Genomic DNA, 27,773 nt, shown 5'->3' with positions numbered 1-27,773 from the left:
TTGGCTCAGGCAGTACTATTTTGACTTAAGTTGGAACTGCGCTCAGTCGCAGCGTGATCGTGTCTAACTTACGAGAATCGCGTTTAGGATGGTACTTACACACGTTTTTGGAAGTCATTCGTACTATCAGAGATCGATAAGAATGAGCCTTAGTGATGATAAGCCTGGTCGTAATATAGCAACACCTTTTTTTCTAAATTTTAGTACTCTACTTTAGTAACCCAGTCGTTTTAATAAACACATCTTTTTTTAAATAGTTTGTGTGATTAAACTAGCGTCGACGTGAGTGATATTAGTTGTGATTAGTGCTTTTCTTATTGTGTAGAGCAAAAATGAGGAATTCTCACGCATAATGACTCACAAACAAACAATAAAATATTGCTAGTAATAGATTAGGAACATTAATTGTTCTGAAACCTATTTTTCACGTGCCGACAAAATGAAGAGTTGTACTGCAGTACTGCTAGTATTTTTAAGTATTTATTTATGTGCTAATAGACAGACTAATGCTGCAAACCAAACTAAAGTTCCTAATAAACTACCGGTGAGTAGGAAAATATAATTTTTTTATTCATTATTAAGGATTGTTATTTATTTGTTAAATTAAAATTATAATTTTTGCATATCAAAGATTAATAATTATCTATCACATATACATTATCACATCAGACAACCTGTTTTGTATTCTAGTTTCTTTGTGGCTGTAATTGTTTGAAATAAAGAACAACATTGTAGTATTTCATTCATTAATTGTAATCATATGCGGTACGTATGCAACTACAAACGATAAGTAATATATAATTTTTATACTAACTTTGATGTGATGATTACATTCGTAGAAGTGTACTGAAACGTATTTTTACTGCTGTATTTTTATTTTTAAACAATTTGAATAAAAAATAGTAATTTATATTGTTTGCTCATTGTCATTGGTGTAGTCTAGGAATATTTTTGGTTTATTTATTTCCCCAGTCAGCAAACACTGTCGGTTGTTATTTTCATATATGTAGGGTTGGTTTTCCGATGGGTTCAGGTGGAAAATGCGTAAATACAAATAGGTACCGGGTGTATCTCAAAAGTGGCTCACCCCTATAACCCTATAACTTTTTTATTTCTTCAGATAAAAAACGAGATTAGGTATGCTTTGGTAATATGACATAAATTAGGAGTGATTGACGTATTCAATTGTTTTCGGTCACTTCCTGTTTCACCGGAAATTGCTACAACTTTTGATTTTTAAATGATACCCTCGGTATTTTTTATTCGTTAGAAAATGACATTCTGAATAGAATGACATATCACGTGTGAACTTTTGACATTTTCGCATATGGTGTATTTGAAATTGTAACATGCGGTTTATAACGACAATTTGACTCGAAATATCAAGTGTGTGGTATCAAATTATTCGTAAAAAACTTTTTCCAAATATGCTAATGAGCCACCCTTGTACCATTTGAAAAAAATTGAGATATTATTAAAAATACGATTTGGGCATCTTTTAATCGGCCTGGACAAGACACTAAAAACGATAATTAAATATATTTGTCCAAGGCTCCTCGATTAAACTATAGTGTTTTTAACACAGCCATGGCACTCTAGATTCAAATTTAAAATACAACTTTTTTTACGCGAGAATGTCAAAAGTTGACATAATATAGTTGTCATTCTATTCAAAGTGTCATTTTTTATAGGATAAAGTAAAAAAATACCGAGGGTGCCATTTAAAAATCAAAGATTGTCGTCATATCCGGTGAAACAGGAAGTGACAGAAAACAATTGAATACGTCAATCAATCCTAATTTATGTCATATACTAGCATATCAAATCTCGTTTTTTTATTTGAAAAAATAAAAAGTTATAGGGGTGAGCCACTTTTGAGACGCACTCGGTATACTGCACTTTTTTTCCAGCGATAAAAATTAGTTGAGAGATGTTATACAGAGTGAGAGATGTTATACAGTTAAGAAAAAAAATAATCTGGTTAATCTGTAAAGGCGCGTTCTCACGACTTGTGTACTTGACAAACATTTGTAATTGGTATACAGGGTATACACGGTGCGTCGGGCATCTATATAGAATTTCTAAGTCATTTATTATAGGAGCTACGCCGCATTCCCGCCAGATACTGTAGGCCAATAAAAAATACTTGCCAAGTACACGAGTCGTGAGAATGCGCCATTAGAATGGGTAATATGTTTGGCAGGTGAAAAACGAAGTGAAAAATTACATAAAAATTCTTGAAACCATACAAACTAATTTTTTTTGCAAAATTGTGTTAGGTACTTAGTGTGATATTGATGACTCTGATAACGTAAATAATGTTTGTGGTATTATAGTACCGATTGTTGTTGTAGACTATAATTATAGGACCATTTTTTTCCTTCTTGTTACAATGGAAACGTGTAATTATATTATGAAGTTGAATGTCAATCATATTTTGCGTGTCTCGTTTGAAATATTACACACATTGATCTTTTCTCTATTTATACTCATCGTGATTATAGAAAACTGTTATATACTCCTATTGTCTTGTGATTTACACAATTAGAACGTTGTGAATAATTACACCAATATAAATGAATATGAGCATTAGCAATGTATGATATAACTTGTTAAGTTCCACTCTCAGAACTACGTTTTGTCGCTGGCGACGCTGTTTGACACCTCAAACAACCAGTGAGAGCTGTACTAAATTTCAAATTGACAGGTGTTTGAATTTTGTAAAAATCACGTGTCGCTGGCTTAACACCATATCTGTGATGAAGTAAAATCTGTACTGATCTGTACAATCTAGATATATGGAGGTAGGAAGAATGAGCTTGAAGATGTTACATTACTGATATGGTAAAAGAAATTATATTTATTATTTAATTATTTAATATAAATCAGTCTAGTTTAAAAGAGTATTATTATTTTATTTAATCGAACCAGAGATGATTTTGCTTTCCATTCACATAAAACACTGTCAATTAGAGTTATTGACATTTTCGATACACTTGCGCAATAATTTCATACACAGAAACTAACGTGGAATAGCCAATAACCAAAATTTTATGTCGAATAAGTTATTCGATTGTTTTTAATACTAAATTTAAAACGGCCGCCTATGTTAAAAAGTTAAATAATGCATTTTTTACGTTGTTTATGAAAATAAATAGATAATATAATAGAATATATTACATTTTTCAAAAGCTCATAACAAGGGCAATAAAATAAATAATATACAGGGTGACCCATTTAAAGAAAAACATAAGTGTGGGTCATAATTCAAGAATGACAGCTCACTGTGAAAAACAGGTTACGCTACTAGATTCTACGTGAAAAATTCTATGGGTCTCGGGTTTCACCTTTTCGATAAGTTACAAGATAGCCGAGATACAAGGGGAGTTGAAAAATGCAATTATTTCAAATTCGCGTTGTATTCCAGGAAATAAGAAGGATAGGACCTCGGATAGGACAAATTTGTTTGCAGTATTTTTAGTTTCATAAAAATCTAGGACAGTAATGTGAAAACCGCATCTTTGTACGTCTAGTCATAAACGAGAAGCCCTGTAAAACTTACAAAAATAGGAGACTCTGTACAATAAAAATTGAATTGAAAAACTATAGGTTTGGTATGAATATAAGTTCGAATCGCCCTGTACAGCGTTTCCTGTCCAAGAAAAGGTTGATCGCGGATTACGAGGAAATCATGGTTGCGTAAAAAAAATAGAAAAATTCCTAATTCAGCAACTTCGTCACATAGGTATGGACGGACAAACGAAAAACACATAACGTAGGTTTTGTGTTATACAGTGCCTTTAAAATACACAATATCCTGTTTTATTATACCTATAAAATATAAATTTATCTGTATATGTGTGGCCTGGACGTTTCATCGTACAATAACTCATTGCCAAATAAAAGAAATGAGTTTTATTCTGACAATATTATAAACGGTTTCAATTTTACTGCCAATATTTTACGTTCTATTATAAATATTTTTCACACGGATGTCATAAATTCCATTATTGATTTTTCAAATCATATATATTTTCGGGGAACGTTTAATTTTAACAATTAGCAAATCACACCTCACGCATTGCAAATGCTTCTTCTATATTATTTGTTTTTCGTATTACTAATCAGGATCTTGCTACTTCACTCCTTAGCTCCGTCTACACCTATGGTCTACACATAAATCTTTACATATACCGGGTGCGTCTCAAAAGTGGATCACCCCTATAACTTTTTTATATTTTTAAATAACAAAATAAGATTTGGTATGTTAGCATATGACATAAATTAGGATTGATTGGCGTATTCAGTTATTTTTGGTCGCTTCCTGTGTCACCGGAAATGACTAAAACTTTTGATTTTTAAATAACACCCTCAGTATTTTTTTACTCTATTCGATAGAAAATGACACTCTAAATAAAATGACATATGATATGTGAACTTTTGACATTTTAGTATATGGCTTATTTGAAATTGTAACATGCGGTTCATAACCACAATTTGACTTGAAATAAAGTGTGTGGTACCAAATTATTCGCAAAAAATGCTTTTTCAAAATATGCCAATGAGTCACCCGTGTTCCATTTGAAAAAATTTGCGCCGGGAGGCACCTATATACCTATATAAAAAGTTGGTAGGCAGTTCTTTTAGTTTCAAAGTAAAGGAATTTTTCCAATTTTTTTTTACCTCAAAAACTGAGACTTTGCCTGATTTTGATGTTATTACAAATTTTGTTGCAAATATTATTCCCAATCTTAAATTAAAAACCGCGTTTCGCTAGCTACTGTAATTTTGGAGTTACGATTTTTTAAAATTTTTAACCCTCCCATACCCCCTTAACAACCCCCCACCCCCACCAAAAACTAATGGCCAGATTCACGGGTGTCACAGTATTTTTGTGCCAAATTTGGTTAAAATCGGTTTAGCGGTTTTTGAGTTATCGTTTTACAGACGGACAGACAGACAGACAAACAGATAGACAAACACCATGAAAATATTTTGTATTTAGGTCATTTATGACCCAAATAACTCATTTTGAGTGAAATTAAAAACTTTTTTTTATCGATCTTAATCTTAATAGCCTACAATACCTATTGTATGGTCGGCTAAAAATTGAGATATGATTAAAAATACGAGTTGGGCATCTTTTAGCCGACCAGGACAAGACTATTTATCTATTTTTCCAAAAGGCTCCTTGATTAAAAATTAGTGTTTTTAACATAGCCATGGCACTCCAGTTTGAAATTTAAAATATGATTTTTGTTGAGCGGAAATATCAAAAGTTGACATATTATGATGTGTCATTCTATTCGAGTGTCATTTTCTATCGAATAAAGTAACAAAATATTGAGAGTGCCATTTAAAAATCAAAAGCCGTAGTCGTTTCCAGTGAAACAGGAAGTGCCCGAAAGCAATTGAATATGTCAATCAATCCTAATTTATGTCATTAACATACCAAATCTCGAAATTTATTTTGAAAAAATAAAAAAGTTATAGGGGTGAGCCACTATTGAGACGCACTCGGTATACTGCACTTTTTTCCCAGCGATAAACCACCTAACCTAACCAACCTAACCAACTAAAAAAATAAAAAAGTTATGGGGGTGCGCCACTTTTGCGACGCACCCGGTATATTGCCACTACGATAATTTTATTTTTGGTAGATAACTTGGTCAAAATTCAGTATAAAGCTCGGTATAAAGTATAAATCGGTAGATTGGATATTTAACACGTATTTTTATTAATACGTGCTAAAGTCGGCTTGGAAACGACGATTGGACATTCCCCATATAATTTTTTACATATACAGCGATCTCCACTTCCAAGTTACGCCAGTATATGGTTTATAATATTATAAAAATGCAAAAAGCCAGGAATATAAATCTTCAAAACGTCATAGTTCTACAGAATCATTAGTAGATTTTTTTCACAGAATATAAATGAGACTCAAGTTAACAACCATTTAAAGTTTTATCAGGTATCTGTAAAAATAAAAAAAAAGAAAACGAAGGAAGATTATATTTCCTATGAAAACCACTAAAAATGTATTATTATCCATCTAATCTAAATAAATATGTTAGTAATTTTTAGATAATTTTTTTCAGTTCCATATACCGGGTGCGTCTCAAAAGTGGTTCACCCCTATAATCTTTTTATTTATTCGGATAAAAAATCGATATTTGGTACATGTTAGTATATGACATAAATTAGGATTGATTGACGTATTCAATAATTGTTTTCGGTCACTTCCTGTTTCATTGGAAATAACTACGGTTTTTGATTTTTAAATGGCACCCTTGATATTTTGTTACTTTATTCTATAGAAAATGACACTCGAATAGACATATCATATGTCAACTTTTGGCATTTTCGAATATGGTTTATTTGAAATTGCAACATACGATTCATAACGACATCAATTTGGCTCGAAATGCCAAGTGTGTAGTACCAAATTATTCGTAAAAAAATGCTTTTTCGAAATATGCTAATGAGCCACCCTCGTTCCATTTAAAAAATTTGAAATATGATTAAAAATACGATTCGGGCATCTTTTAACCGGCCAGGACAAGACACTAAAACATTAGACTATCAAATCTATTTTCTAGGGCTCTTTGATTAACCTAACACTAATTTTTATAGTGTTTTTAACACATCAGTCATGGCACTCTAGATTGAAAATTAAAATACAATTTTGTTTTAAACGAAAATGTCAAATGTAGACATATGATATGTAATTCTATTCAGAGTGTCATTTTATATCGAATAAAGTAACAAAAAACCGAGAGAGCCTAATCATTTCCGGTGAAACAGGAATTGGCAGAAAAGAATTAAATAGGTACGTCAATCAATCCTAATTTATTATAATAAATTAGGATTGATTATTAAGGTTTTTTTCCCAATTAAAATATAAAAAAGTTATAGAGGTGAGACACACTTTTGAGACACACCCGGTATATTCCTTACGTAACAAAATATACAATAAAAAATGTAATTTTTTAATATTTTTGCAGGTTTTACAAGATAAATTGCGATAACATATGGCCGAATGTTTACATAAAAATTAATTCTGTTCACTGAGTTCGAGATATATAAACTTTATCAATAAAAATGTGATATTGTATGATTTATCATAGTTTGAATACTTGAATATAGGTTTTTTGATGCTGTTAAAGATCATTCGAAAACTTATTATAAAAGTAAAGTGAACTAAAGTATTTTAACCGCTACTTCTTGTTGCTACGGCTAAACTGGAAGGGACCTACTTTATTTAGGCGGAATTTAAACCGCGATCCTCGGCCATATTGTCAATGGCGTACCGACTTGGCGAGTGTCCAAAATCAACCCTTACTCAGGAGATATCTGACCATATCTATATATTATATATTAGCCGTACTAGAGTTTATATCACGAATGGTTGTCGTTTCGGCTCACTCAATGATGAGGTGTTCTGGTGTTTCCCCAGTTTCCCCTCAGAATCTGCATTCGCCGTTGTTTCTTAGCTTCAATCTACTGAGGTGTTCACTGAGTAGACAGTGTCCTGTTAAAAACCACATGACAATCCGAAGATTGTTCTTACTTACATCAACAAAAATCTTTGATTTTTCTCGGTCGTCAGCACTGAGAAATTTCTTCCAGTGTCTTAGACCGTTGGAGCCTCCCAGGTTTTTGAGTTCCGCTTTAAGTTGGTTTACACTAGGGAAGCAGAACGGTTCTGGTCCAGTTAGTGGAGTGTTCGCTCATTTTCTAGTTAGATCGTTTGCTTTTTCATTACCCTAGATTTACTAGAAGTTTCTTGTGAATGATTATACAAAGAAAAATTAAAAACAAACTCTCAGTCCTTTATTTACAATTTTTTTATTACTATGTTACTAATTTCGAAAAAATACAGTCGCCATCTAGAGTCTGGAACAACTAAAACTAATATAAAAGTCAACAAAATTACAAAAAAATATTTTTATTTTTATAGTGCTCAAGGTTGTAGATTTCTCTCAGATTTCCAGTAATCCTGGATGGATTATATTCACACAAGATTAATTCTTTATTTTAATTTCTCAATGTGATAGCGATATTGATAGCCATCACAATCTGGTCTGATGTTATCTGTGTATGTAAAATCGACTTTAGTTTACTAAAAAAATTGCCCTCGGGTGCCGACATTTACAGATGAAAGGCCTGATACTGTCGACCGAAAAAAAAAACAGGGATTTCTTTTCCTTTAACTTGTGCCACATAGATTTGCGGCTGTTTTTTTTTCTAGCCACAGGAATGTATTTAATTAAAGGTACAATATTGAAACGCTGGCGATGCCTACTTAATGTTACAATATAGAAAATACGTACCTTCATCATTCAATGCAATAAAAAAATTACAACATCAGTTAGTTTGAAACCACACACTATACTGGTTGTTCCAAATTCTTGCCTATCATGAGCATTATTATCACTGATTCAAATGCCCTCATTAAACATAAAATTTTCGAATACTTCTGTCATTCATCATTACTTTTTTTGGGAACATCTTGTACACAACAAAATATTTTTAGGATATGTAAGTTCATATAAACTAGGCAACATTTATATTAAACTGTTTTTGACATTTCTGTCAACAACGACCATATTGCACTCTCTCGCACTAATGTGCCACAACAATGAAAAATATAGTAATATCAGTTATTTTTTAATATTTTATTACAATACAATTTACAGCAATTTATTATGTTGTCGTTTAACTTAATATTACCTGTCTTTTTTATAAAATAAACTAAAATATTACAGACCATTTTTCTTTGTCTCAAGGTTACTCGTAAAGTCAATCTGATCGATGGATATATTGAACTTCGAAAAATAATGAACAAAAAGAATTTAAATCAAGTTTTACTGACTCATAATGACTTTCTGAAAGTGGAAGATTCCAGGAGATTAAAGTATTTACAAAAAAAATGGTAGAATGGTAACAAAGCTTAGCAAAGATTTATATTAGGTCAATTAAGAGTCATTTATTATTGAATGATAAATGAGAGAGTTACATTTCTATAGAGTAAAAATAATAGGACTTCAAGGAACGATATAAAATTCTTCATAAAATATTAAAATAATTGTATTCTGGTTTATAAATCATTCGTATTGTATAGGATGTGTAAATATTTTAGAATGTATAAGGATTGTTTTTAAATACTCCTGAACAGAGCTGCAACAAGTCAGTTTTAAAAAGACTTAAGTTTTAAGTCATTTCTAAAATCAAAATGAATTAAGTGTTAAGTCAAATTCAACATAAAGTGCAAATGATTTAAGTCTTAAGTCTTTGACTTAAGTAATTTTATTTCAAGTCAAGTAATTGCTTTTTGCTACTGCTTTTTTAATATGACTTAAGTCCATATTTTTTACTTAAATCATGATGATCTGCAAGTTAAGTCAGTAAAATGACTTAAATCAATATACCCTCAAGTCAAAACAACCCAGAATTCAATATTTATATAAGTACCTACCTTTTTTAAATGTTAATATTAATTCTCTTGTATTACTAATTAGCAATTTTCTTACTAAGTATCGTATTATAAATTTTTTGTAAATACAGATGCGAGTAAACCCACATAAAATAAAACAGTTAATTTTCAGAACAACTACAAAGACAAAAATATGTTTTTTTATAAAACTTAACCGATTATCAAGTACCTACTTTATATGTATCCAATACAAAGAGATGTCATCAAATACATGTCTATTAAAAAGTGGTGATGTGTTTTGGTCACTATGCAATATATTGATGGCATAAGCTAAGGGCTGGAGGGTTTTGAGGTACTCTTCAATATATTCGAGATAAATTTCTTCTGTTGTCTTTAAAGCTACATAACCGAGTTGGGGATTCACTTGAAAGACAACAGACTCACTACGCACGCGTAAGACGACAAATAATTATTAAACTATCGTGTGATGTCGATATTTTATAGCTACTCCAGTAGTATATGTTTAGTACGATCCTTGTACCATATACGAGATGCACTTATCTACGACGAGATGGTATACAAACTTTATTGATGGTGTATATTGGTGTATAAGACTTTCTGCCTGTGCAGCAAGTATTAACTATAAACTGTGCTCTGGGTCTACAGTTAATTTTCCCTCGATTTTGCCTTCACTTGACTTCGAAAGACACAAAACACACGTAATAACACGAATCAAAATGCATCATCTTCCAAAACGCAGATATTTGACATAAGTTGACACAAAACTATAACCTATAATTTGGCAAGACTTTGACAAGCATCAAAATTCTAAAGCCGTGTTCATACGCATCGGCGTCCCTTTGTCGTTCATCGTTCCGTCAAAACCAATAAAATTGAAATATGATCTGTCATTTTTGAAATGAACCAATAAAACTGGTTAAAAAAAACAAGAGACGACGCATGACGGATTTATATTTAAACCCAACCATAGTTAACTTACAAAAAGTCATCTGCTTTTCTTCTGTCATCGTCTGTCGAAATCCATAGTCGAAATCTTACCTGAGAAAAAAAAACAGAGTATATATAATTTATTACAAACAAATAAAGAAAATCAATGAATATCTAAAAAACAAATATAAATTAGTAAAAACCAACCAACCCCACCAAATAACCAACTAACCAATGAATTAACTCCCTCCAAATAACCACGCTAACCAAAGCTTAATAGTTGCCTTGCTGGGGTTAGACGCAAATGTTTTCTGCCGACCCATCCCGTCGCGTCGCGCGTCGTCTATCGACTCTATTAAAGCTCTTGCAGCGAGTAATAAACAAATTAACAACCTGTATACAGGGTCGCTGGTATGTATGGAAACGGTCGATTATTGGGTATAATCATTTTTATCTTACGTCGTTATATGTATTACAATTTTTGCTTAAAATTAAAATGAAAAAAGGACGAATTGAAATACCCAATAATTTACAGGGGGTTTTATTTAAAAAAAAGAATCTTAGAGGTGCCACGACTTTATGACCGACCCTGTATACCTAAATTTATTACAACATGTTAGGTATTTAAAAATCTTACAACTTTTGTATTTAACTTTTTGCGGGACCTCGTATATTTTGCCTAATGTAACCTAAGCGACCCTGTACGTGATTTATGGGATTTATAAATTACATAATAATTGTATTTATTTACAACTTCTGTAGCTTTGATCTGCTTTTGATTTTATGATCCATCATAAACAAATCAAATTGATATTTTTCGTGTATTTTGGACCGAGTTTCTGATACTATAATAGATTTTAAGTTTCGTAGGTGTTGTCGGTTACTAATAAATATTTTGGTTAAGGCGGTGGATGCGGATTACGACTTTGCATTCCTCCAAAAAGATAAAGTCGAACAAAATTAACAACGTGTTAATAAAATCCGTCAGTTGGCCAACCATAAAACAATAACCCATAAATATTTATATCATTTTCTAATTTTTATGAGCGCCAGTTTGAATCAGTTAAAAAAACAACTGTTATATTTGAACATTGGTTAATCCTGTATTTTTATTCTAATAATAGCTTATACAGGGTGAGAGTCTTAAATAAGTGGACATATAGGGTGAATTAGCCAGTGGTCGGACAGCTTAGAAAAAGTTGAGCTTAAATTGTCGATTAAATTTGCTTTATTGATGGCATGGAAATGAAATTTTATGAAAAAGTGATAAAAGTGCTGTTTTGTCAGTATAGTTGGACAGCGCTTGCCAGTGTCCGGCCGAGTAGTTACCAGAAGTCGGACACTTTAAGATTGGCTGATTCTCCACAGTCCCGTATTTAATATATGTATAATTTTAAAGCGCAAAAAAATCTTGAACATTATACAGGTTGTTAATTTGTTTATTACTCGCGGCAAGAGCTTTATGGTTGAAATATGGCAACCTGGGCCAGCTCGTCGAGAGACGACGCGACGCGACGGGACGAGTCGGCAGAAAACCCTAAAAGTGTTCTACGAGAGCGTTCTCAATAGGGAGTGTTGCCATTCTGTTCCCCAATAAGTAATCGTCCAGTTAACAATCTGTATACCGTTTTTTTGTATCTTATCTATATGAAAAAATAATCTTTAAACGATAGCAACGCGGTTCATAAAACCATGCTTCCATTAGTAAACAGCGTTTTCAATTTTTCTTCTTCTAGATACAATTTTTTCAACTGTATTAAGTAACACCTGTTTTTTTATTGGAAATCCGCAGACGGGTACGTTTTCAATCCAGGTAACAATTTTTTTTCAATTTCTCTGGTTAAAACAAGTTCTGGTTCCATTCGTTTACAAACGTCGGCGTCGCTTATTTGTCTTTAATACGGTCCAGTACTGCTGATTTTCCCTCTTCTCAGGCAGTTTGGACTGTTTTTTCTAATGCATCTTTATTGTATTGATGAAAACTCCCTTTTGCTTTAGGCTTCATGCTTGAAAATAAACAAAATCTCATAAAAAATCAGTCTGAACTTTGCAATATGACGTCGAAAAGGGGCTACTGTCCGACCTCTCAAATATATTAAATTTAGCGTTGACCAGTGGTTGAACAACTGTTGTTATTTCCTTTTATCTACGTTTGTGTTGAGTTTTTGCTGTCCGACCACTAAACACTACCAAAAACTCATGTTTCATTATATTTCAAACGAAAAAGACAGTAGAATTTCATATCAATTATCAAGAAAAATAAATAAAACAAAAGAATTATTTTTCCTTAAAGCAAAATTGTATACGAGTTTATCGGACATCTAAATTTAACATTAAAATAATAAAAAGTATCATTTTTCGTTATTTGAAATAAATGTTTAGACTATTCTACATACACGTAAAGCTATAAGTACTTCATAAATTAGATACAAAATTTTTAACTTACCTTACAAACTGTCTCACCTCCATCTTTAACAGGCAAAAATTAGGACGCATAAACATGTGGTCACTTTCCCGAATTTTTAACGGTTTTAGGGTGACAATTTATAGGCAAAGAAAATGTTATAGAACAAAACGGAAGAATTGGCAGAATTGGGTTTTTATTTGAAGCCATACTAAGCCATACTTTTTAACTTATTTAATATAAACAATATCTTAACACTTTCAAAGATACAATAATATATTTATCTTGTCTTTCCAGGCGTCAACGAACTTGCATTTTGACGTTCAGATCTCAGGATTTAACAGTACCAGTATTTCATCCGGACCGATAATCCTACAGGACAAAAGGACGATATTTGTATCAAATTTAGCGTATAAGGGATCTCAAAGTGAACTGTCATATTGGACTGGTACGTCCAGTGTCTACGGCCAGAAGTACCTTGTAGCTAGGAAACCATTTTTAGGTAGTTATTATCTAATTATAGTTATAGTTCCTTCGGCCGAGAGTATCCTCAACCGTACAAGAGTAAAAAGGGTCCCTAAAGTGTGTAGTTTGTTGAAGTAAGTTGATGTTTAATGATGTGGAATTTAAGGAAATATTCTCTGGTTTGAGAAAGAAAAACACATATCTTTAATTACATTCCCTCAAGCCATACTTATCATAAGCTATCGAAATATTAGAATACAAAAAATATTTGATATATTATATTATTTATTCAAGCACTTGCTATTTGAACAAGATATTAGGTATTACTGGATATCTTGTTGAGCTTACTAAACATATCATCACAAGGTATTTCGCTAATGCAATTATTATGAATCAAAGATATTGAAGATACGACGATTCGTAGGGGCCTATGCTAAGTACTATACCAAAAGCTACATTTATTCAAGAGATTTTTGTTATTTTATAGATGATTTGTATACGATTTCTTTTCAGGAAACCATACCAATGTTTACATTGATTTGCCATCGAATTCAACTTTAGACAATGTGACTTTTTTAGAAGTGAATGATGGTAGTACACTGGATTATGTAATTTTTGATAGTGTGAATAAAAGTGCTATAAGGGATTATAACCAATCGAGAACGGTAAGAATTTTATAATAGATATCAATATATATTAAAAAAAATTATATGAACCTTATTTACGATGTAAATAAAATGCCTTAATTTACTGATAATATTTATTAATAAAGATTTTACTATAAAAAAATACAAAAATATAAATAGCTACAGAAAGCTGTGAAAACACTAGATTAGATTTTATACTGTTTAGTTAGCCTTTCCCATGATACAATCATGGTCTACTCCAATGCAATATTTTTTTAGCCATTATCTGCTTCTTACATTATCAGTTCGGGGTTTAAAACCTTTAGTGTTACAACAGCAAAATAAAACACTAATTCACCGGAATACACTAAAACACTTTTACTTTTGCAATGAACGCGCGTTTCGCTAACCATGTTGTGAATTTGTGTATAGTGCTAATAATAAATTACAACAATTATTAGGTATTCCTAAAGATAAAACACCTCCACTGGAAAGGTCGAGCATTTATGAAATTTCATGTAAAGAATGTAATCAGAAATATGTTGGGCAAACTAGAAGATCAATATTAGGGTGTGATTTCCTAGCGACGTCTGGCGTCCACGACCCGCCGCACACTGGTTCGCTTCTATAAACGTACGTAGCCAAAACCTGTATTTTATTATATCAATGTCGTAATATATCACCCAGTATCACTTCATAGGGAAACGAACTATTGTGCGGTGAGATGCGAACGCCAGCCGTCGTGTCGCGTCTCGTCGCCTCGCTAGGAAATCACACCTTTAACTATATCAGATAAGATATGGTAGACCGGATAAATCTTGCGTTGCTCAACATATTGTTGATAAAAAACATTGTATAGATATTAATAATTTAAAATTAATAAAACAAGTCTCAAATTACAGGCAATTAGATGCATATGAGAGCGTGAAACGTAATCAACGTAAAGATAGTATGAACAGAGACAATGGTTCAATTTCTTACAGTTCTTTGTTCATACTGCTCTAGTTTCGGTAAATAATAAAATAATTGCTACGCTAAGTTGATTTTGACTCGCTTGGCTAGTTTTTGCCGCGCCTACTCGGTGCTAATTGAGCGAGTATATAAAGGCTCAATTTGTAGATGTTAGTTTCGTTTTAATCATCTGCTGCTGATACTAACATAGAAACGCGCGTCCAGTGCAATAGTAAAAGTGTTTTGGTGTATTGTTGTGAATTAGTGTTTTAATTTGTTGCTTCTTACACTCACTCTTAAGTCGTATTCTTTTCAAAAAGTCTAAAAACTTGGAGACTGAACCTTCCATATAGCCCATTGTAAATTTCTTATCATTGCCTAATACAAAGAATCGCACTTTTGCCAGGCTGTCGCACTGACATAAAATGTTTTCTGGCGTTACTTCTTCAGATGGACATAATCTGCACATGACTGCAATGAGCACTGCAGAGTGGTTCTGGACCTATGAATGGCATTGATTAGTCTCGTTTGATCATCTCATCTGCCTTTTCATTGCTGTTCTGTCCTTGTACTCGGTACCCAGATAAACGTAACCCACGCAAACTATTCCGTAGGTATTAGTCTAGAATTGACCTCTGTTGAATAGAGTGTCTATAGTTCTGCTTCACTATCTCTGAATTTGGTAACTGAACAGTGTATTCTTTCCTGTGTTCCTTTGTTATTTCTTCCACACAATAAAACATTACTGTTATTTACACCTGGAAATTTAAGACGTCCTGGATAAGCTTACTGAAAAAGATATCCCGTTTATTTTAATGCAATCACTAGATTGTATTTCAGGGTGGAAGTTAATCACTGCATCCTTATAGATATATTGTGTCCTCCTTTCTTTAGTTATAGCTCATCATATAGTCCAAAGCTTTAACAAAAGCCAGTGTCTGAGACGGTTTTACAGAGGTTAGTTCTCCATCTCCGATATCCGTCGTACCAAAGCTTATGGCACGAATGGTTGTCGTCTCGGCTCACTCAATGATGAGGTGTTTTGGTGTTTCCCCATTTTCCCCACAGAATTCGCCGTTGTTTTTTAGCTTCAATCTATTGCGCTGTTCATTCTGGAGACTGTGTCCTGTTAAATACCCCCTGATAATCCGAAGATTGTTCTTTCTTAAATGAAAGAAAATCCTTAGTTTTCCTCGGTTGTAAGCGCTGAGAAATTTCCTTGAGTGTCTTAAACCGTTGGAGAATTCCCTTTCCAATTTATCGATTAAGTCTTCAAGGTTCTTGAGTTCTGCTTTAAGTTGGTTTGCACTTTGATCGCAGAAAGTTTCTGGTTCAGTTAGTGGAGTGTTCGCTCCTTTGCTTGCTAGATCGTTTGCTTTTTCGTACTATTCTATCCCTTGGTGGGCTGGCCGGACATCTAGAGTAGGATTACGAGTATTTTTTTTGCATAATCTGTTCAGTGTCTCTAAACATTCTTTAACCAACTTCGAAATGATGGTTACTGAGTTGATCGCTCTTAAGGCTGCTTGACTATCAGAAAAGATTTGCAAGCACTAAACAAAATATTATTCTTTAGAACTACTACTACTTTTTTTCTACTGCTTTTTTATTTATTTGAAGTTGTTGTTTTTGAAGGTGATGATCGACAATTATAATTTACTTTACAGGATATTCCAGTGTATAGGATACCGAAATGTTGTGGCCAAGGCCAAATTCTCTTACAAGAATTGGGGTGTATTGATGACTTGGATTCCTACTCATGGAACGTCACCGTTTTTGAAAGTAATGTTACAGGTTTGGATCCTGACATCAAACTGGACAATTCACAGTACGACCTGAGGCTCTACGTTTACAAGATAACATGTGAAGGAGGCATAATGTAAGAATGAAAGTTTGAAATAACATTTAATTTAACAAGAAGATACAGGGTGTCAATATTTGGTGAACCTGGAACTACTACGTATTTTTGGAATCAAAATAAGTTCATTAGACACAATTTACCTCCATACAAAAGTGCTTCATTTGCCCGTTAGATGGAACGGGCAGAACTTTAAAAAAATAAAGACACTTTATAAGATAATATTTTAAGAACCGTTATTCCGATTTAAATGAGATTTGGGGTGCGTATGTTTTGCTAAGTGCTTTAACTCTATCTTAAAGTTTGATGCCCTCTAACGGACAAACGAAGCACTTTTGTATAGAGGTAAATTGTGTCCAATGAACTTATTTTAATTCCAAAAAAATGCAGTTCTATGTCCACGAAATATTGGGACACCCTGTGTATCAACTTGACATATTTTTTTGAAATAGAAACAACATTTTTTTCTCACTTTATTTTGCAGAGCTGGTGTAGGAGACAGCGATATTTATGGAATAATATACAATTCGTCATTAATTATCCAAGGGGAAGGTATTAAGGCTCACAATGAGTTTTGTATGGACATTTCTTATGATCTGGAGAAAAAAGACTACCAGACTGTTACAGTAGTATGCTACCAGCACACTGCCAAGGAGAACGACTCCAATCTGCTCTATTATATAGGTAAATACTTCTAGTTTTGTTACGCTTGGTTAGCACCAACTGAGCACCTATATAATCGCTCAATTTGTAGATATATATTTTTAATATGTTTAAACATCTGCTGATGATTCTGACCAGTGATGGAAAAAAACGATTAATTTCAATAATACTTCTTCTTACTTTTCACTTCAAATACTTCTTCTTGTTGTTCTTCTTGATCTTCGTCTTGTTCGTTTTCTTCATCCTGGATGTAAGTAAATTGCGTCAATAGTGATGTATCGCATGTTTCTTCGTTGGTATAAAACGAATCCTCTATTATTGGTGATTCAACATTATAACATGACCGGCCTTGACAATTTGTACATGCCAGAGAACGGTATAGAGCAATATTTACAACGGATTTAACATATTTTTATAATCGGATTTAACAAATCTCTTCATTGATTTTTATTAATCATACTGTATATTATGTATTGTTTATGTTTATTTTAATCATTATAATTCTTGGAGGTTTATCAAAATGATAAGAATATTTATTTATTAGATACTTCAGGTCAGTTCAAATCAATTTTAATTCGTATGAGCATCGCATTATTCCATATCACTAAAAATGATTCTTTTATTTCTCTTGCTTTTCTCAACTGCTTTAGTGAAGTGTTCTTCAGATCTGTGTTCTAATATTCTTCGTGTTAATATAACAGAAGGACTTCAAGTGTACAACTTGGTAATTTTTGACGGTATCGTCTTTCAAAAAAGCAATTATTTTGTCAAGGACTCAACACTTTGGGGCTGTCCGTGTTCAGTGAGAAACTGCATTAGAAAATGCTGTCCAGAGTCCATGGAACTTGTCATGGATAATCCGAATTGCATTGAATGCACTAGAACAAATCGATCTTTTAGTATCCAAGGATATACGAATTCTAGTCAAACGATTAATGATTTTTTTACCATATATGGTGATAGTTGCCCTCCAAATTATATAGGAATTAAATCCAAAGGTTTTAAGATTGAAAAAAATGGATATCTAATCGATGTGGATTATTATCCTCCAGACTTATATTGTTTGGATTACGTGAACAGGGAAATGGTGGCTAAGCTATGTGTTATTCCTATAGAATCAAGTCGGCCAAGAATGTTTTTCTATGTAGGTGAGTTGGTTGGTATAACTTTATGTTAATAATATGGAGTGTCATGTTTATAAATTCGTCAATAACAATATATTTAACTATGATTATTGTTTGTTCCCAGTAATTAGTATGGAGAAAAAAAATCGTTTGTATTTGGGAAGGCTTAAAAGGAAACAATTATCTTCTTTGGGACGTTTCAGGAACTAAAACATTTAGTATTCCAAGTGCCTACAAAGGTTCATGGCGACTCCAACCGTCCACACTACAATAAACATATACACGATACGACCAGAAACTTTGTAAACTTCAAGCATCTAAACTGGTGGGTTTGATGGATGGAATTTCTGCATACAATTCCTGTAATTGTATGCAGGTTTTGTCAGTCTGAAGAAGAATCAACGACAGAACACATTTTATATCAGTACGACAGTCTGGCAAATGTGCAGTTTTTTGTATTAGGCAATGATAGACCATGGACCTAGTGCTATATGGAGAGTTCAGTCTCCAAGTTGTTAGATGTTTTGAAAAGGATAGGACTGTAACCTAGCGATCAGAAAAGAACCACAATAGATCTGAAAAGGTCGCAGTAAAACAGGACGATAGCCAACGAAATCTAAGCTACTCTAGTCTAAATTCGTCAGTGTTTACATGTCAGCATCATGTTGTCCTTGAGTTTTATTTCAAAAGAACCTATAAACATCTAACTACCATCGCCTTGTAATATAAGATAAGTACGGGCCAATTAAATGACATCTAGGGCTTGACCTCGCCAAAATTATCATCGATTGCCATTCTCCAGCCGTCTTTGACGCCGTTTTTTTTTCGATTGTGTGGTATTAAACTAACTAAAGTTTTTAAGACTGACCTAGATCATGAACTTTCATAAAAAAATACACATTTAATAATTAAATATAATTTTGAATATGATATATTTTTTTCAGTAATGGGTATATCGACAGTATGCTTTGCGCTGACTGCTGCTTCATACGGATTGCTATTAAACGAAAGCGATATTATCAAGAAAAAATGCGTCATATTTTTTTCAGCATCCATGTTTGTGGTTTTCTTGTCGCTGGTAATACTCAGCGTGCAAAGTAATTATACTGTCTGTAGAATATTTGGTGAGTAGATTTTGTCTTTTTCTGTTTTTATAGTCATGTTTTTTACATATTAATAATGTTATTAATCAAATGTTTGATTTGGAGACCATCCAAACATACCTGTCCAACGAGCGAGAGAAAATTTCGACAGATGACATTTAAAACATAACAGAAAATACAATTTTATTGTGGACTAGAATGACAAATTAACGACTGTCACTTTTTGAGACAACTGTCTTTTTGTTCTAGTTGTTCTCAAAACAATTAACATACATACTATCTCATTACATTGCAACATTTAGCATCATGTACTCTCCTACTATATTCCTTCCATAGCTTCTACAATTTTGAATTTCAATTTTTTTTCTTGATGTGTCATAAATATTATGATACAAGAATAATGTTAAAAGAAATGGTTTATGATAATTATACCGTGCTGGCAACTGTTACTTTTGGGTCGGCATTCACATGTGTGGAAGGTGGAAGTAAATCGCATAGGGATATTATTAAGTCGGAGTGAGTGACCGACGCGACGCGCGACGGTGTGCTGTTGCGGCGTTGCCGATACGCCTTTCCCTATCAAGTAAAGTAAAATCACGATCGCAAACCGCTTATTTTTAAAAGACTTTTTTTCAAGAGATAACTAGATAAAATCATTAGACATGTTTCTGAGCATCTGAAATGGAATTATAAGGATATCGTTAAGGTGTCATTTTTTTTATAACGAGAAAACGTCAGTAATCGCAATAATTTAAAAACTCAACTTTTTAACACATACAGGCCATAAATCAAGAACGACTTTAGATATTGAAACTTTTTTTTATTTTCAAGATCGGATATTTTACAATATGTTTACATAAGAAAAATTCGATAAGGTTGTTTTTTCCATTCAAAAATTGTAAACAGTCCATCCATTTACTTTTAGAGCAAGCAATTTTTAGCAATCGTGTAATTTTTTTATTGATAAAGATTTTCACATACTGTCACAAAGAAAATACAGCAGAAATATTAACAAAGTTCTTGAAAAAACTACAATCTATTATTTCTAATAGATTTCGAGATATCGATTTTTGAATTCAGAGTTCTAATAGCGCGACCACTATCGAACACCCACTCAATTCCACTTATTTTTACCAAAAATGCAAGTGTTTCTAGCTTGCAATTAAAAAAATTCAAGCTATAGGCAAAATTACAACGATTCGTTAATAAATGAACAAATCAAGTATCACGAGACGTAATTAAATCGTGAAGCTGAACGCATGACGTACACCTTTCCCTAGAATTTTAAGTACTGACAGAGGTATTGATTGGGTCGACCGGTCAACTGCGACAAATCAGAAGTGTCTAGCCCTAGCAGTCAACTATTAAGCTTGACCAATCAGGTTGGTTAGCGTGGTTATTTGGAGTGTGTTAATTCATTTGTGTTTGTCAAAAACTCTAACGTGATTGGTCGGGCTTAATAGTTGCCTGCTAGGGCTAGACACAAGTGACAAATCTGCTATATCCCCTTCCACGTCTCTTAGTGATGTGCACAATTTCTCGGTTTATTTCATACGTTTGGCAACGTGTTTACTGTCCTCTCTTTGTTCAGTACATTATAAACGCAATGTACTCTTCTTCAATACGGAAATCTCGACCCAAGACTAATCTTTGCCAGCCCTTAGTATAACTATTTAAACATTCTTTGATTTTAGGTTTTGTATTCTTCACATTTACTATATTTTCATTTGTATGGTTGAGCATATCCTGTTTTGAGTTATTCTATATGGTCAAGTAAGTAAATCCATGTTATATTGTGTCATTATTCAAAGTATTATTATTTTCCTTCTACTTCATAATATTCTATATTATTTTTAGAGTAGCAAGAGAAAATAACAGACAAGCCTGGCGATTGCATTGGTATCTAGGAGTATCTACTGGTATAGCACTTCTTATGCTATTGATTTCGCTGTTCTCTGGAGAAGAGTGGACACCAGATATGCCAGATACGTTTATAAGAAATTCAAACAGTTGCAATTTTTTGGGTAAGTTATTTTATTTTAAACCTTATTAAATCCAATATCTTAAATTCCATAATCTTTTAATTGTTCTGAATCTTTATTAATTTGTATTTTTTTGTCTACAACTAAAGTATATTCGGATTTCATTTACGTCTGAGGCGGAAACGTACGAAAATTTGTTCGTAATACTTACGAACTCGTAAGAAATTAGGTTAATCAACACCAGGAATCAAATTGGTACCAGAGGGTACCTCTTACCGTGCAAAAGGGTTAATTATAAAAATAGCAGAATTAAATAAAAAATGCAATTTTAATTGTCTCACAATGAGAGGGTTTTTAATTTTATTTTTTACATATTTTCCATTTATAATAAAATTGATTATACATTTTTTAGCTCACAAAATTAACTGGAACCAGATGTCGACTAAATTAACTCTCAGTATATACGCGTTACGCGTCCTTGTATTCTTTAGTCATTGGTAATAAGCTATAGTACATATGTATACTGCCATCTTTGACGCCGTTTTTTTAGATGGTATGGTACATAGACTTAAAATAAAATATTAAGTCTATGGTATGGTATATCTCTATGCCCACAAAGTTTATATAGGCACTAAGATTAAAACTCGTCTCAAAGATCTATAGTTTATTAGCCAATAAGAGACTTTTTTAGACAGGTTTTGGTTTGGTTGGAGTAACGCTCATTGTTTCAGTCAGGCGTAAATTAAATCTGAACGAATTTTAGATTTCTTATTAATTATTAAAATTTCTAGTTCCTTTTGAACGCTTTCTGATCCTGTACATCCCTATGGTCATCTCGGTGATCGTAGCTATAGTTTTTATTGTACTCGCTCAGAGATTAATAAATAAAAACGATGTCGATCCCAGGATAAATATCGACTGCGATTGGGTAGCGAATAGAAACAGTTATAAATTCATGTAAGTAAAGTATATTTATTTTCATAGTTAATAATATAATAAATCAAATAGTATAGTATGATTACGAATACCGTACGATCGAGAGAAAAAAAAAACAACGTCACAGTAGCGTTTTAAATGTCGATCGAAATCGGAATTTAGAAAAACCCTGTACAATACATTTATTAATACCTATTAAATATATGACATATATCTATTTGTTATTTTTAGGTGTAGAACGTATATGGTTATAATTTTGGCAACATTGTTCTGGTTTCCTCATTTGTTTTACAACGGAGTATCTAGTCAGCTTGCGTTAGATGCCTTAGAAGGAGCACTAGGTAATATATACCTACCTAAAAAATAGTTAAATCTTCCTTTGCTACACTTATTTTAAGCTGTAGGTACCTATTTGATTGCATACTATGCTTAAAAATGTATTGAGTTAAAAATCTGCGGAGACAAATTCTCCTGTCTTATACAGATATAATTCTCTATAAAGCCGGGTTGAATCGGTCAATGGTGTACTGGTCCAAGTACACATTCAAGTGAACCGAATGCTTCCATTACAAATATACCTACAGTTCATACCAAATAAACTTTTAGTTACGTGATTAAGCTTGACCGGCACAGCGTTGCTCACTTTTATATAATATTTTCTTTTAATGAAAATATTCTAGGAAACAAAAATAAATAAATTATAAATATACACTTCCCCAATAAATTAACGCACCACAAAAAAATAACCAAAAGTTTAAGTTAAGTTTTTGTCAAAACCACTTATCCGATTTGGACGATTTTTTTTTGAATTATAGGTTATTCTTTCCACAATGTTGCTATACTAACTGTATTTTGATAGGAACCCTTTTTATACTAATACCGGGTGTAGCAATTATAACGTGTTTTTTTAATAAATTTTGTGACACCCTGTAGAGTTGATCAGTTACAGTATCAAGTTAAAATTGAAATCACATTTTAGCCTTATCTTTTTTTTACATTTTGTTTTTTTATTTACTCCATTATCTTCCTTATTACACGAGAAACAACATTTTATAGGATGACATGATTTAATATTGGTTTTAATTAACATTTTTCCATTTTACTCACTAAAGTAAGTAGCAGGCTATGGAAAAACACGGATTACCAGTAAATGTCAAATAGTGATGCTAGTTTCTGTGCAAACTTGTAGACCATTAGTATCTCTGAGCTGAGTTTGAAGGGTCCGAGCTGTTACAAAACGTTGTCTTAATGTTGAGTTTTAAAAAACGTTCCTGAATCGAATTGGTTCTTCGATTCCTGCCTTGTCCCGGCTTGCGACAATTACTCCCAGTATCTCTATACCGTTGTATAACTCGTGAAATGGTTGAGTGAGTTACATTAAATCGTTCACCAATTCTTCGGTAGCTCCAACCTTCCTCAGACAATATTAATGCTTGAACACATTCTTCGCCAGTAAGATTTGTTGTTTCACGTGCACGTTGCCATATTTTTGATATAATAAAAGGACGAAAACGACTGACACTGACGACAAATTAAGACCAGTCTCGTTCATCACTATTTTCAAGTGTGTACAGTGTGTTCCATATAAGAATGCACATTACAGGGATATCGTAAAACAGAGGAGTGTCAAAGATGATTAAAATAAATCGGAAAAAATTTGCGCCTTGTTGAAGCCTACAACGAAATGTTTTAAAATCTAATAAAATCCTTATATGGGACACTATGTATATATTTAAATGACTCGAATAAATATTACGAAATTTTAGGTATTTTAACACTGTGCACGTTTGTCCTGGACAAGTACACCATGCCAAAAATTTGGGCAAAGTTGAAACGTAAAAAGAAACTCAACGAAGCCAGTCTCGGATTGCAAAATATCCCTACACCAACCACTGCAGAGCTGGAACCATCGCAAGAAACACCGTTCATGTTCCATGGAAATGCTCATAACAACCACAACAATACTGGAAACAATAATGGAGGATGATATGACGCGTATAATAAAACGGCTACACAACTTTTGAAGAATAAATATATTATATCTTTACTAACGAACTAAAGAAGTTAGGCAACTAAAAATTCTACACGTATCAAAAAGTTGGTGCAGTCTTAAAAAAAGGGATTTTCTAATTTGATGCTGCTTGAACCACAAAATGTTATATAATTCATTTCTTTATTACTTTTTTGGTATTTCAAGATGAAAATATAACAATAGAATATATTTATTTTTACTGTATATTCTTTATAAACTTTAGAAATAATGCAACGCTAAACAAGACTGAAACATACTGTTTTATACTGAAAGTCTCATTAACTATATTTATGAGACTTCTTCAATATAGTTCATCTTAAAATAGTTGTAGCTGGCACAGTAGCATACACTTACACCAACTAAATAACAAATCTATAGATTTAGTTCTTTCTAACTTAAACCTGTACCGTATGATCCAAAAAACGGTGTCCAGACAACTCTGACGCTGTTTTGTATTCGACATGAACATTTTAGTCAGTATATTATTAGTATTTTAGTTTACTCCGCGTTTTTTTTGTAAAAATATTTATTTGAAATTCTAGGTTAAGACATTTTTTTTAATATTCCTTGACTTAATAAGTATTAAATTGTTTCTAATTTAAATCTTCATATATGTATATTAATGCTTGAAAAACGTTGTGACTTTAGTTATAGTTAAATATTTGTTGTAAAAATAGTATTATCTCGATAATAGTTTTGTAAATAGTACCTACCCACCTATCCCATAACGAAACACAGGATGTATGCAATTATATTGATTTTATTTCAACATTTCTAAAATAAATTCACTAATATAAAACAAACAGATATGTAAAAACAATATATTGCAATAACAAAAACCAATATACCAAAGTTAAACTATTTTTCTAGCCTATTATTTTGTTAAAAGGTAATTAAGTATAATTTCACAGATTGTTTCATATAACTTTGACTAATAAAAGAAATATATAAACCGCAAATGTCTCCTTAATTACTAATAATATTCTATTTCTAAAATTGGTTAAAGCATGGAATATATTAGAAGAAATTTTTCTAAATACAGCGGCAACCTCTTTAATGGGAACAGATAATTATATGCTAGTCTATTGTATTATATAGTGCAAAAAAACTCACAAATATTGAACCTCAGGTTCATTTCTTGAAAAAATGGGATTTTCTTAAGAAATTAACAAACCACAAAAGTTTGTACATTATTTATTGAACAGTTTTTTAAATATTTGAAGTCATCCTTGCTACCTTTGGGATACACGCAAATCTTCATTTTATGCATAGTTTTGAAATGGCCTCGCTTTTTAAGTTCCAACGTTATGGTGCGTCCAGACCTGAGGAGTCGAGTGCGAGACGAGCGCGAGACATTCGAAATTAGCTAAGTGTGGACGGGTCTCGCAAGAGCCTCGACAACCCACGGAGCCTCGTTGCTATCCGTCCCCTGTCGGTTTTTCGACGGCCGATCAAAGAAAGCTCGCGGCCAAGTCTGGACGTGTTTTTGGTAGGCTCGCTCGACTGCGAGATATTAGCTCTGATATTAGTGCATATTGAAATGGAGACTTGGACGGAAGATCAGCTGAAATTCATCGATTTATATAAAGCGAAACCAATATTATGGAATCCAAAAGATAAAGAATATTAAAAAAAAACAATAAACACGATGCGTGGATACATATTTCACAATCGTTGAATAAAACTTGAGAATATAAAAAAAATATTTCTCTACTGGCAACATACAGGAAGGAGATTATTATACGAAGTTTAATTATTAATGAATCTTGTTACCTAGTAAATTAAATACACAGGGTGAGTCGATAAAGTTCATTATTTCATTTGTTTTGAGAATTATTAAAAAGTGTTTTAGAATTATTAAAAAAATAGAAAAACTGTAGAGAAGGTTAAGATACACATTTTAAAATTATTATAGAGTATACAGGGTGGTTCAAAATAGTATTACGGATATAACATGGTTTTTAAATGTAATACCCTATTTTTTATTTTATTTTTAGATTCTGCGTAAAATTTTATAACTTTTTTAAGTATAATGCGAGGTATAATGTTATATACCTAAAACGGTATACTCTGTATACTCTACAGTAATTTTCAAATGTGCTTCTTAACCTTTCCTATAACTTTTCTATTTAACATTTTGTTCTAAAAACGAATTTTGTACAAGACGTCGTATCTCGAAACAAATGAAGGGTGAAAGGGGAAAAAATCGACGATGAATAAAATACGACAAACCAAATATCATGTTAAAGATACAAAGATTTATCACTTATGCGTTATTATTTGCAGCAGGTTTTATGGATGTTTTTGCGGACATGTTTCCACAAACCGGTCACCTTTCACTATGATCCAACTCGCTTGTCTCGTGGCAGGCTTGCGTCAAAAAATGGATAGAAAATGTCTTGCTCTCGTCTCGCACTCGACTCCTCAGGTCTGGACGCACCATTACATGTTTTCGTTTTAACATTTTCTTTCGATTTGTAAGTAGTAAGGTAGTGATCCACAAAACTGATGGATGTTAGGCGTATAAAGGGAAATTAAAACAACATTCGTTGCACGTCATCAATGACACCATGCGTCATCTTATGAAGTTTGCTAGTAGTCGTATTATGATGTGTAACGAAAGTTATTTTAATTTCCCCATATATTAAAGATCAAAAGTACACTGAACATTCAAGTTCAAACATGTTACTCAAAAAGGGAGGAACGCTAAAGACAAAGCAAGGAGACACCGTGCTACGTAATTGACAAGTATTTTTAGGAACGTTCCGACTATAACATCGCAATATGTGTTCAAAGAGGTTGCACTGTATAACTCTTTTATTGAATATTTTCTTATATTATAGATCTTTGTTACAATTTTTTTAGTTTACAAAATGTTATAGTTCTTTATGTATCAAGCGAATTATAAGGGTGTTAATTATCGATGACAAAGTTTCAATAATTAACAAAGAGAGTCAATAATTGTTCAAGGTTATTAACAACCTATAATTTCCGTGGTACATAGATTATTTTATTTCTTACTGAATTTAGTATATTTTGTCCTATTTTAAAACGACACAAAAATAGTATTGCATTTATTATATATATTATTAATCTTCCAGTATAATTGTATTAACGCTGCTGATAAGAACTTTGTTTGCTGCCAGATTACTGATTAGTAAATGGCCTATTTATAAATTGAGGGTTGTTGTTAATCGAGTTCAGTTTTTTGTCAGAAAAAAACGCAGATTAAAATGGAGGAA

The 27,773-nt window shown here is 32.4% G+C and overlaps 1 protein-coding gene across 2 annotated transcripts; it reads left to right on the top strand.

Annotated features, from left to right (window-relative positions):
* LOC115879927 (G-protein coupled receptor Mth-like) lies at positions 1–27,688 on the top strand. 2 transcript variants are annotated; one of them, XM_030896985.1, is made up of 11 exons: positions 1–544; positions 13,089–13,293; positions 13,770–13,921; positions 16,501–16,712; positions 17,176–17,375; positions 19,423–19,602; positions 21,276–21,354; positions 21,439–21,605; positions 22,355–22,520; positions 22,731–22,840; positions 24,266–27,688. In XM_030896985.1, the coding sequence occupies exons 1-11, from the start codon at positions 440–442 to the stop codon at positions 24,484–24,486; spliced, it is 1,797 nt and encodes a 598-aa protein (XP_030752845.1). In that variant the 5' UTR covers positions 1–439; the 3' UTR covers positions 24,487–27,688. The 2 variants fall into 2 exon arrangements, with proteins under 2 accessions (XP_030752845.1, XP_030752846.1); XM_030896986.1 differs by lacking the exons at positions 1–544; positions 13,089–13,293; positions 13,770–13,921; positions 16,501–16,712; positions 17,176–17,375 and adding an exon at positions 17,894–18,502.
* The last annotated feature ends 85 nt before the right edge of the window (positions 27,689–27,773 follow it).

The sequence above is a fragment of the Sitophilus oryzae genome, unplaced genomic scaffold, assembly GCF_002938485.1.
Source record: "Sitophilus oryzae breed Bouriz unplaced genomic scaffold, Soryzae_2.0 scaffold_1590_pilon_pilon, whole genome shotgun sequence".
Taxonomy (NCBI): Eukaryota; Metazoa; Arthropoda; class Insecta; order Coleoptera; family Curculionidae; genus Sitophilus; species Sitophilus oryzae.
Note: the sequence above shows the minus strand (reverse complement) of the source record. Positions and strands in the feature narration are given on the sequence as shown.